The 13,512-nt window shown below is 45.0% G+C and overlaps 1 protein-coding gene across 1 annotated transcript in view; it reads left to right on the forward strand.

The window, feature by feature from the left end:
- Positions 1-1,274: 1,274 nt before the first annotated feature.
- Positions 1,275-13,512, forward strand: part of tspan1 (tetraspanin 1) — a gene marked incomplete at its 3' end in the record, with an annotated part of 22,550 nt that continues 10,312 nt past the window's right edge. The window contains exons 1-3 of the mRNA XM_080728177.1: positions 1,275-1,334; positions 7,408-7,614; positions 12,070-12,144. Of these exons, the coding sequence (XP_080584303.1) occupies positions 1,278-1,334; positions 7,408-7,614; positions 12,070-12,144 (339 nt within the window). The 5' untranslated portion in view covers positions 1,275-1,277. The remainder of the gene's footprint in view (positions 1,335-7,407; positions 7,615-12,069; positions 12,145-13,512) is intronic.

Here is a 13,512-nt window from a genome sequence, read left to right on the forward strand (position 1 = left end):
CCTCACTGCCACCCCACACTGTAGACATGCTCTCATCATTATACAATACAACTGCAGTGATATAACAACTATTTAACTTACACTAATCATTACATAATCATTACATCCCAGAGATACTATATACCGTAAGTAATGACAGTATAAGTTTATTGTTTCACCTTTTCCAAACTCTGTGCAGGGATTTATTTCATGCCTTTTGGGGATGAATAGAGAGAGTGTGTGTGTGTGTGTGTGTGTGTGTGTGTGTGTGTGTGTGTGTGTGTGTGTGTGTATGTGTGTGTGTGTGTGTGTGTGTGTGTGTGTATGTGTGTGTGTGTGTGTGTGTGTGTGTGTGTGTGTGTGTGTGTGTCAGATAACATTTTGAGTTGCACGATAGGGATGATTTACAAGTCTGTCATTTGGATAGCCAAATCCAAGGTGTGGAGGTGTGGAAGTGTACAACTATGTCACAGCGTACCTGCAGGGGTCAGGCCTGCCACCTGAGCCACTACCCGACTGTCTACCTGAACAATTGACACCTACTGTCACCTATATATCCTTCCCAAAACACCACACCCAGTCCGACAGTTCTGCCCGAGGAAAACACCAAAATGACACTTCTACACCACGGGCTCTGGTAGTTAAGTCATTATAACTGGCAAACACGCACACGCACATATTTATTCGGACACGTATATTATCCACCCACTGACGAACTCACCACACACAGCACACCCGAACTAAGCTCAGAGAAACAGCATTCTGATTTGCATGTGATAAAAGCTACTTTTTGTCTGTCGAGGAGGTCAACAACAGAGACTCTCTCCAAACCAAGGACGTTTTACATTTTAGACAAGTGAGAGTGCTCTTCACCTTCTGTACAAGTGCTTTCATTCAAAAAGGTAAGAGTTTTATTTATTTTTATCTCGTATGCCTGTATTATGTCACTGAATGTAAAGAAGAAAGAAAAAAGTTTTTCCTGTAACCTTGTTTGGCATTAGATTTTCCATTTACCACGTCTCTCTGTGAACATGTTCACTGAGCTTCTTGGCTCGTTTTTTTCCCCTTCATCATTAAGAGCCATTGTCAGCAGTGTAATTTTCAAAGAGTAATTTCAAAGAAGGATGTGAGCTGAATGTAATAGCATGGCGCGCGCGCGTCTGTGTGGATGATTGGACCTGTGCACAGTTTCGTGGCTCTGTGCGCGCGTGCATGTGTGAGCAAGAGATAGAAGGAGTGGGCTGATGAAAGAAGAAATGCAATAATTTATCTTCTCCTTTTTTTTATTACAGATTAAAATGGGGTGCTTCACATTCTTCAAGTTTATGATGGCCGTGTTCAACTTGCTTATCTTTGTAAGTATGTTTCCGGCTTTGATTGCGCGCATGCATGCATGCATGCATTGTGAGGCGGGGGTTTGGTGGGGGAGTCAGGGGGTCGTGTGGGCGGTGGTGGGGGAGAGTAATTGCGTTTGTTCATTTATTGCGTGAAATCTTTACGGGGAAAGCAATGTGTGGAGGAAACAAACAATGGCAATCTCTGCAATGCATAGGAAATCGTTTAACACACACACACACACACACACACACCCACACACAAACACACACACACACACACACCCATTTAACGCATACAGATAAAGGAGACGTTATGCAAACATCCCAAATCACTGAGCGAGGAGCCCTAAACGATAGTCCCTCTCCTCCAACAGTACCATCCACACACACACACACACACACACACACACACTCACACACACACACACACACACACACACACACACACACACACACACACACACACACACACACACACACACACACACACACACACACTTACACTTTCCCATCACCACAGCAATTTTCATCTCATTAACTTCAAAGGCTCTAATTTTTTGCTACCTCCGAATGTCTCACCCCTTAACACTGATAACTAATGTGGTGGGTGAAATGGAGGGAAACTTTGGCGAGGGTAAGCTGAATCTGTCCGCCGAGTCGAGCCCACCTGGACTCCCACTGTCACCGGAACGGGACCGCACAGATGACGCTCGTACAGTATAGCGCGAGTCATCATTTTTTCCTCACGTTTCCCCATTTCTGCCCAAGTGCACTTCTTTGATAAATCCAGTGTGGCAGCACCACTGATGATGATGATGATGATGATGATGGTGGTGGTGGTGTTAGTGGTGGTGGTGCTAGTGATGGATGTCCCTTTGAAATGTTATCCAGCAGAGCAGAATGATGAACTGAATCCGCTCAGCTCGTCAAACACAAAAAAGGGGGGGTGCTTTGATGCCGCTGCATGCTGTAAAAAGAAAGACACAGCACTTCCAATGACCACGGTGAATGAATTCCAAGTTTGATGGTGCAAAGTTATCTCAGGAAGGTGCGTTTCCTCCTCCAGTGGCGATCTCACTCTCTGCTGAGGGAAATGTCATCTTCTTCTTCAAATCAGAATTGCCCTTAAACGAGACCCAAAGCACCCTGGTCAGAATAGCCGATGAAAACGGCATGAACCTACAGACACCGTGGAAGTGGCGGAAGTGCTGCGGTTAACGGAAGTTACGTCATGTGTTGCAGTCCGTTTACATAAAGATTGTAGCTCTTAACTCACTCTTAATAGGTGTCCTTTGGTCAGAATCCATGTTTTTGTTTGATTATTGTTTATTACGAGCGCAACCAATGGGTCGGGAGAATTAGAACTGTTTTTTTTCGCCAGAGGGTAATATGAAAAAACAATAACATCCGGTGAAATTCTCCCGGCGGAGGTAGCACCGTTTCATGCCGTTTCAGCCTATGGTCTTGACCAGGCTTTTCTCTTCGCAGATGAGTAAGCCTAGCTACGCGAGGCTAGACCCAATGTGGTAGCTTTAGAAGATAATTCGTCCTTGCAATTGTCAATCCTACAGCCTTTTATTTTTCAGGTGCGGTGAAGTCAAAGTGAACTAGAAGCAGTGCTCTTCCGAGCACAGGTCTCCACCAGGCCACACAAATCGGCCTGTTATAGCGCCACCATGAGGCTGATTTAAAAAATGTGGGGCAGAGGTTCTGAATTAGCATCCAGGGAGTGTGTGCTCAGTTTGGCAGCGATCGGGCCAACGGCGCCGGAGATTAGCTGGTAACAACCAGGCCACACAAATCGGCCTGTTATAGCGCCACCATGAGGCTGATTTGAAAAATGTGGGGCAGAGGTTCTAGATTGGCATCCAGGGAGTGTGTGTGCTCAGTTTGGCAGCGATCGGGCCAACGGTGACTGAGATTAGCTGCTCACAAACTGCGAGGACGCACGCACGGACGGACGCACGGACGGACGGACGCGCGGACGGACGGACGGACGGACGGACGGACGGACGGAGGGGAAAACATACTCTCCCTCAGCCTTCGGCTGGTGGAGACAATAAGTGCGCAGTGCAAACACATCTAACATTTTGGAGGCATAGTGTATTAATACTGCACCAACTCACTGTGGTATTTCAAGTAAATGCGATTGAAAAAGTGAGACTTTGTATATCTCTTTCACGGTGCATTACTTTGGCGTGTCATTGTCCCCTGGAACCCATCAAAATGCATGGGAAATTAGAGGCTGTCTCCCCGTTTGGAAGGTCTCTCCATGTCTGATCATTGTCTGAGCTCCGCGGCTAAATCAGATTGTCTGCTCCCAGTAATATGACCCTCAGAAAATGAGCTACACTCAGCTGATGTCTTTCTCATCCCAGCCCTTTCAGAGCGCACCAATTCCATTTCAGTTGGAGTGGGGTGGCCCCTCTTTCCTTTTCATACTCTATATGTCTCTATATACATATGTATATACGGTATATGGTCCTATTATGTAGCCTGCTATTCATTCTCTCTTCTAATCTTAATAGGTTATATTCCCTTTCTCTATAGTAGGCTACAACCTCTCATTTTACCCCAGTTTCCCTCCCTTTAAAGACAAAAAAGAAAGTAACCCGATTCATGCAAATCTTTAGGCATGTGGGTGCTCACATAGGGCACACGCCTGAATATGGCACGCCATCAAATGGACTAGTCTGCTTTAAGAACAAAAAAAATCAAACCTCGGTTCGAAGTGGAGCGGTGAATTTGAGCAGCTGTACCCTATGTGAGTGAGTGAGTGAGTGTAAACTGTGCCTGTGAGTGAGTGGTGAGTGTGCCTGGCCTGCACAAAACAGCGCCCCTCCTTTAACTAGTGTGTTGTGTGTGGCCACTCAAGGTATTGCCAGACTACGGACGGACGGACACAGCCAGCCAGCCAGCCACATACCCACGGATATACCTGTTCATTGGGAGCGCTTTCACCGCTCCAAAAAGATGTGCCAGCTACAATTATACCTGTAGAAGGATGATGGTGTCAGATGTGGAGTTAGAGGGGGAATATGCTTGTCTTATCACATTTACCCAGCGGGGCACTGATGGTAAGGAACAGGTGCAGGGGGGAGAAGATGAGACAAGGGGAGATATACCGGAGTGAAAGGCAGAGTAAGAGAGGAGAGGGGTGTAGGTACAGAAATGGAGAAAGAGAGAGAGAGAGAGAGAGGGGGGGGGGGGGGGGGGGAACCGAGAGAGCAACCGTATCCGAAAGAGGAAGAGAAAGAGCGAAGAAGCGAGTGAGTGAAGGAGAAGTAGAGAAAGTGAGTTGGAAGGGGGGCAGAGTTACACAGAGAGAGAGAGAGAGAGAGACAGAGAGAGGCAGGATTGAGTTAGTGAGAGGCAGAGGGAGTGAGGGAGAGACGGAGGGGGTATAACAGAGAGATGATTCCCAGGTGGAAGGCATCACAGTTTTGACAGGACGCAGGGGCCGTGATGGGAAGCAGAGGGCCTCCCGTGTATGACTAGTTTGACTACAGCCTGCCTGATTGGCCCTGACAGACAATATCAGGTTTTGGAGGCGCTTTGCTGAGGAGGCTGACAAATGAATATAGGAACCCACCCAGTGACCCACTCAGAGAGAGAGAGAAGGAGGTGGATGAGAAGGGATGGGTGACGACAGTGGAAGACGGAGACGGGAGAGACAAAGACTCAGAGACACGAATAGGGAAGAGATGGACACAGGTGGGGACGGGGGTGGAGGGTGGGGTGGGTGGTTTCCAGGTAATATAAGACTTTTGACATACTTCCACCACAAACAGGTCTTACAGGGTTTTTATAGTCTATAGATTCGTATGAATGCGCTTCAAAGTCCCCTGGGCAAAAACAGTACTCTGCTTCTCGCGTTTCATATCCAGAGATTTCCTCAGCAGTATCCTGTAATGCACTCCTGATGACTGCACATATGTTATATCATCAAGAAACCTCGTCCTACATTCATCAACACGTCATGCTGGAATCTTTAGACACGTAGGCAGTAATTTATACTTCGCCTATTCGAAAAATAGATAATCTACCTCATTCAACGACAACAAAAAGATTCGCCCTCTAACGACGTGACCAAAATAGGGACGCCGCGCTTAAAGTGGTTAACTGCGTGGCAATGGCAGTCCCACCATGGCTCTATACATTTCTAAAACCAGTAGTAGAGGGAGGGAGAAGTAGAGGGAGAAATAAATGTGGCCTGGGGGCTAAAAAGTTTAGCGAGCAGCAGCTCTCCAACAGCTGCCTGCTTTCTCCATCATTGTCCATGTCATAATCCCATGGCCTACTTCTGTACGCCCCAAGGTCGGCTTTATCTGCCTGCACAAGATCATCCTGAATGGACCTCTGTCCATTATGCCTCCATGACATAAGTAGAGAGATAAAGGGGGTCATGGGAAAAGGGCAGTTGTTTGCTTTAAGAGAGAGAGAGGTAAAAAAGAGGCTGTGTTCGAGCTGGAGTTGGGTATATAATGTATAATGTTAAGCCCCGGGCAGCTTCTCTCCATCCCTCTCTCACACACGCACACGCACACACACACACACACACACACACACACACACACACACACACACCCTCTCTCCTTTCTGACAAAAGCGTCTCTTCTGAATCCCCTCAAAGGATGGTAGGTAGGTCATAGTGTCAACTAGAAGTAATGGTAGGAGAGGGTCTGTGATGTAAAGGGGCCTCTCGTTTCCAAAACTTATTATCATATCAAGAGCTGCTGGCTTGACCCCCTCCATCTAAATGACCGGCAGGCAAATGGATGATTGACAATTTAACTGTCATTGTAAGCCACGGATTACATGCTTTGTAAAGCCCACTGGTCCTTGCATACCTTTGTCAAGTGTGCGAGACAATGATTTGTATGTGTGTGCTTGTGTGTGCGCGTGCGTGCGACACACACACACACACACACACACACACACACACACACACACACACACACACACACACACACACACACACACACACACACACACACACACACACACACACACACTGTCCACATGCAATAATGCAATATAATGTATTCCCATACATATGTATGTATGAAGGCGTCTGTCTGTAGTAATTTGCATGCACACTACAGACTACAGTATGTGTGTACATGTGCGTGTGGATGTAGGCCGATCCATTTTGGGCATGCCATAATAGTTGGACTTTCTACAAAGATTTGGCGGAAACAGATGATCTCCAAGCTCTCAAAAACGTGCGTTGTGAGCTTGTAGAACGGCTGTGCACAGCTTGTAGATTGGCTTGTAGATTCGGTGTAAAGGGAATAAAAACGAGGGGCCCGCCGCCAAAGTTTAGACCCCTGGGGGTCTAACAAAGTATACAGGGACGTGCAGAGAATGTTAGGGGTTAAAATTTCTAAAACGGCCATTTGGTGAAAATATGGCATGGAAAGAGGGCATTTGCATTTCTTTCACCATAGTAAAAACTGCATTAATGGTCTGGAGAGAGCACCTTTTACAGACGGATACAAGCCCCCTTTGATGTCTATATGTGCACGTGCCTGAAAGTATATACAATTTAAGTGAGGCGTCTTCAACAGGGGGTCCGGGACCCCTAGGGGGTCTTCAGAGTTACTACAGGGGGTCCTCCAGGGGGTCCTCCAAATCTTTGTATTAACCACTTGAACCCTAGTGTCCATATTCTGGGAACTTTAGCCAAAAATAACCAATCTACAAGCTCACAACGCCTTGCAGCGCGAGGCGTTGTGAGCTTGTAGATCTGCTATTTTTGGCAAAGAGGTTTGGTGTAGAGGGGAAAAAGAGCAGACTAAGTAAAGAGTGAAAGATCAAGTTTATTAAGTGTTGACGGTTCAAGTGGTTAAATATCTAAAAACACACATTGACATGAATCCAAAATACACTGATGATTGTGCTGTCAAACAATGAAACTATATGGAATCTATGAAAAGGTTGTGGGGGTCCCTGCTTCATCTCTCTCCCAACTAAGGGGTCCCTGGCCTGAAAACGCTGAAGACCCCTGATTTAAGTTATTAGGTTGACTCACCCTGTGTGTGTGTGTGTGTGTGTGTGTGTGTGTGTGTGTGTGTGTCTTCCCTTCCAGGCGGGGGGCCTGACCCTGCTGGCCATGGGGATCTGGGTGAGTGTGGACGGGGGCTCCTTCCTCCAGCTGCTGGGGCCCTTCTCCAGCCATGCCTCGCAGTTCGTCAACGTGGGCTTCTTCGTCATCGCCATCGGGGGCGTGCTGGTCCTGCTGGGGCTGCTGGGCTGCTGTGGAGCACACAAAGAGAACAAGTGTCTGCTGCTCATAGTGAGTGGATTTAAGAGGGCCATTCACACCTCACACACCATATAACTATGATGATAGCCAGAGGTGTAAAGCAGTGGTTCTCCAACTTTGAAATGTGAAGGTCTCCCTTTAACTTTGACAGTGTACAAAGGGAACCAAATGGACCCGTCAGGGTCCATTTGTAGGCCTACACTGCCAAAGTTACAGACTTGTAAGGGTCAATTTAGTCCCCCATAAAGGTCCCTGAAATCCACTTTGAGAACCACTGGTGTAAAGTAACTAATGCACTCAAGTACTGTAATTTTCTATACTTTTACTACTATATTGTAATCAAATTTTACTCCTCTACAATTATATGAAAACCTTAGTTACTAGTTTGTAGATTTGTATTATTATTACAAAACATACATTAACCACTTTTGGTATATATTTTAATGCGAATACTTTTGGACTTTTACTCAAGTCAATTTTGATTACCGGACTTTTACTTGAAACAGTCTAACAGTGTTTCTACATTGCAGTATTGATACTTTAACTTACACAAAAGAAATGTAGTACTTTTTCCACGGACGATAACGATGTAGTTAAAAACATCAACGAATAACGACAATCATGATTAACGATATCGTCTTGGATCACTTTCAAAACGATTTTATGGCCGATGGAAACACAATCAAAATCCACCAGAAGGACATCTGGGATGTAATGGGTCTCACTCACCCTCAGAATATTAACAGAGACGTGGAGAGCGTTATGAATAGACAACGCTAGCTGGTATTACCTTGGGAAGCCTACAACTATCACTCCTCCTTAGGATTAACTAGTAAGACGCCTCAGGGCGACATCGCGCCAATTCTTGGCCATCTGGCCAGTGATGTATATCGGACCAGTTACCCATATATGGAGACCCCTGGTACTGATCTATGGAGATCCATGTACGGTATATGGTACATCCCTGTTATGCCCACACATGGAGAGTACTGTCTGAACCAGCCACACAGATATGGCATTCCCATATGAAGTTAGATATGGGCTTAATATTGATGACATCAGGGATCTCCATGTATGGGTATAAAAGGGATTCTGTTAGAGTGGTTCCCATGACATCACAAGTTCACAACATAGCCATGTCTTGGCCATCTGGCCAGTGATGTATATCGATGACATCAGGGATCTTCATATATGATCATAAGAGGGATTCTGGGGAATACCCATAAATGGACTTTTACATAATGTGATGTCACCGTGATATCACCTGTGATGTCACAGTGATGTGTCAAGGGAACCACAGTGTCAGTGGTGACCTTCAGGATAAGTGGACAAGATGTGCCGGATGTGTCATCACAGTGACATCAGAGCATGATGTCAGAGCAGCAAACCCATAGACCGTAAAAATGTGTACACACACACACACACACACACACACACACACACACACACACAGACACACACACACACAGACAGACAGACAGACAGACAGACAGACAGACAGACAGACAGACAGACAGACAGACAGACAGACAGACAGACAGACAGACAGACAGACAGACAGACAGACACACACACACACACACACACACACACACACACACACAAACAGACAGACAGACACACACACGGAGACAAGCTGATCAGTCGCAGATCTTCCATAGGCTACAACCTTTAGGGCAGGGTTCCCCAATAGGCGGGGGACGGGAGTCTACTGTCTGGCCCACACCAACCCCAGTAATAATGGTGGTATAACAGCAGCAACAACACACTAGTATAGCGTCGTTGTCGGGTGGAAATCTCGTATCTCCAAATTTGTACGTTCTTTCGCAAATCATACAAGGCCGTCGCACAAAAGTAGTGAAAACAGCAGATCTACTGTGTACTTGTAGATCGGCTGTTTTCACTAGTTTAAATCTTTTTTAAATGATAAATTCAAAACGAATGGTTTTGGACATACATTTTCACCCGACAAGGACGAAAACTGTCGCTGGAGTAGTGGAAACGCCACCGTCGCCCTTTGCAATGTTGTGGCCCTCGGCTTGGTACCCTAGACATAATTCGGCCCTTGAGGAAAATTAATTGGGGAACCCTGCTTTAGGGTATAGCAGCCACAGATAGAAATCCCATTCATTTCCCCCATAGAAAATATTCATATACATTATTTTAAGCCTGGAACCAAGCCATCCTGGTGAATCATGACCATAAAACATTTAATTCAGTGTAAAAAAAATATCTGAATATTTAATTATATTATACTATATTTAATAAATACTTTTTTTTAAAAAGACAACACTTATATCATATCACAATATTACGATATCCAAAAAGACGGGCATAGCAGTGGTGGCCATTTGGTGGTGACACAGATCAAAATCCCATTTGTTTTCCCAATTAGCCCAATTACAACATTTTCAAAATGTTCAATGTTCAAAAATAACGATAATAGACTTTTGTCAGTCTTGTAGATCTGCTATTTTTTGAACAATTTGGGGGTAAAGTATATAGTCTCAATACGATATTATCATCACAATATCAATATCAAGGTACTTTGTCAAAAGATATTGTGATATTTGAACACCCTGACCCAACCCAGCCTTATAAACATGACTTTGAATGTATTTCTTTTTGGGAGCAAATGTATTTAACCTGAACTTACCTGTCCTGAACATCATTGTGTGCAGTGCAGTTAAGTCATCAATGTTTATTAATTGTGTTAATAAATCATTCTTTTCTGCAGGAACTATTTTCATCTACTCTTTATCAATCCATGTTTTAATGCATACCATAGTTTTGTCAAAACAAGACACGTGGTTCTGTGTGCAATCTGTTGATTATTTACAGCAGTTTCAGTTTGTAAACTAACAGTAAAAACAAAGCACCACTGATGTGCTAATGGTTAGCTTAGCAGCATGAACTGAGCTTTGTCAGCTGAGCTGTGTGGTATACTATGATTGGTCTACTTTTGTAGGGACTGGGATTGGCATAGCATTGTCAGCTGAGGTGTGTGCTTCACTGTGATTGGCCTACTTTTGTGACCCAGTATACAAGAAGATACATCATAGGCAAAGTTACAGCTAAAGTTAAGTTGATGCCTGCACTGAAATGAACAGAATGCAATGGCTTCATCAGACGCCCAAAAAACCAGTGCATCCTTTGAAAAAAGGTTGGCACTAATGTCATTAGAGTGAGTTCAATATATAATACTCTATGTACCGGTATTCAATATTTAGACATTTGATATTAATTTTATCAGACATCATCATTCAGGGCCCATTCCTATACAAACCCAATGTAACTTCAAAAACATTTTTTCCCTGGTGAGTCATACTGCCCTCCTAATACTAATATGTGAGCTGGATTTTATTTTTAATATTTTTGTATTGTATAGCATTTTTTCCATCCCCCCGTGTTGAAAAAACACGGCCAGCTCACGTATTAGGAACGTAGTATGAGTCACCAGAAAAAAAGGATGGGTGTTTCTGATGAATCTATCATGGTTAAAATGCAGTAAGAAGTTACAATGGGCCCTGGATGGTGGTGTCTGATAAAAAATATATAAATATCTAAATATTGAATGAAGCTAATTAAAAACTGTCCAGGGTGTTCACAAAAGCCTGAGTAGACGATAAAATGAACAAAAGTTTTTTTGATGAGCAACATGAAATCTAGCCTCATCATCAACAATGCCACGGAATTAGTGAAGTTGCTCAGCCAGCTCGGCCATTTCTGGTATGTGGCACAACCTTGGCTATCCGCTCCCAGCCACCCCAGCAACACCTACATCATCAGCAGCCCCACCCTCCCATACATTCAGACGGGGAGCGTGAACATTATTATGCTCATTAACGATGGGTGCTAACTACCACTTTGTCCAATGCTGTGAGTCTAATGAGTGGCAGAGGCAGCACATTTCCCCCCCATACGGGCCCCATCACGTCCACATCCACCCATTGGGCTTGAATGATGACGGTGCACTGGAGCCAGCCATAGCACGGCTGACAGCGCAGGATGAGATGCTTATCTAGTGCCCCGTTTTCTCCCAGTGTTCCGAGAGAAACAGCCTCCCTATCGCGGAGCTGTAATGGACTGAATGATAGAATGGATGGGCTGACAGAATGGGATCCATTCCAGCTCTTGTGTTCCTTATTGTTCTTTTGTGTAATCAGCCGGGCCTGATCGGCAATCTCTGTGATTGCATGGTGGAACAATGGCTGATTAGAAGGCCATGGGGTGGTGGTGTGGGCGTGTGTGCGTGCATACTGTACGTGTGTGCACGTGCATGTGTGTGTGCAAGTGTTAAGAGTGGGGTGTTCATGTAAAAAAATCTGAAGAACATTTTTCTTTATTTTTCAAATAAAGTGAATTAACAGAAATCAGAATGTATAAAGATTGTGTGATCGTGTGAGCCAATTAGATGCCAATTAAAGAATGAATGGACACTTTTCCACAGACAAATTCACTACATGCTGTTATGTCCCCATGCAGTTCTTCTCCATCATCCTGGTCATCTTCATCGCCGAGGTGGCTGCTGCAGTGGTGGCCCTGGCCTACTCTTCCTTTGTAAGTTTGCTCTCTCTGCGTCTGTCTGTCTGTCTTTCTCTCCCCCTGTTCCGTTTTCTCCTCCTGTATCATCCTCCCCACTTTCCTGTTTCTTTATCTCTATAATATTCCTCCTGTCCTACTATCCCACCTCTTTCTTTCACTCTCTCTTCTTCACTCACCCACTCTACTTCTTTCTCATCACCCTTATGCACCTCCTCTCTCTACCTCCCTTTCCTTCTTTCTCTCTCTCTCTCTCTCCCTCTATATCTCTCTCCCTCTCTCGATTTTTATCTCCATGTAAATTTTCCATCACAGCCACAGCCATCATTGAATTACCGGCTTTATGTCCGCCTCAGTACATTCGGCTACTTAATGACTCCAGGATTGCCCGGGGCCGTGTGCGATGTCTCTCACTTTGAGCAATTTATTACTCGGGAATATTGAAGCTAAAGCATTTTATATGCAAAACAGCCTATTTACATATATGGGTCGGCCACCCGAGCTCCCTTCCTCTTTCTCTCTCTCCCTCTCTCTCTCTCTCTCTCTCTCTCTCTCACACACACACACACGCACACACATGCACGCGCTCTCCCTTCCCATTTAGTGTCATGTATAATAATTACAAGGATTTCAAATGAGCTGTGTAAAAAGGTGTTAGCCAAGACTGGGCTCCTAATAAAGGAAGTAGAAAGTGCTCCCCCCTCCCAATCAGAGGGTGTATCTGAGTCCCCGAGAGCGAGGGGAAGATAATCTAATGCGCGTCCAGCTGCAGTGAAGAGGTGATGAGTGGAGGGTGGACCGCACGCTGCCCAGGAATCTCATTTGTTTGCGCTTGTGTTCCTGGTATATACAGTACCACTCTGAGCCGCTGTTAGCAAGTAGCTCTCTGTCTCTGTCTCTCTCTCTCTCTCTGTCTCTCTCTCTCTCTGTCTGTCTCTCTCTCTCTCTCTCTCACCCATGCACTCTCCGTTAACAAATGTATTCTGCTCCTCTCCAATCCCCGGTGAGCAAGCTCTCACACAAAGAGACATCAACCACCAAGCAAGAGTTTGCTGTGTGTGTGTGTGTGTGTGTGTGTGTGTGTGTGTGTGTGTGTGTGTGTGCGTGCTAGCATTACTATACTTGTGAGGAGGACCATATATTCCCACAACTATAGTAGAATTTGAGAAATAGACATTGTGAGGACCATTTTCTTTGTCCTCACATGAGAAATCGTTGTTTTTAATTAAAAAAAAAAGGATTTAGGGAGTTACTCTTACAATTAGGAAAACATTCAGGCTGTGCTTAGGGTTAGGATTTGGCATTAGGGGTTAGGGACTTAGGGTTAGAGTTATGTCTGATTTATACTTAGTTGTGCAAGCTCACAACATGAGCTTGTAGAGCTTG

This window comes from Nannobrachium achirus, assembly GCF_963921795.1.
Source record: "Nannobrachium achirus genome assembly, chromosome: 1".
NCBI lineage: Eukaryota > Metazoa > Chordata > Actinopteri > Myctophiformes > Myctophidae > Nannobrachium > Nannobrachium achirus.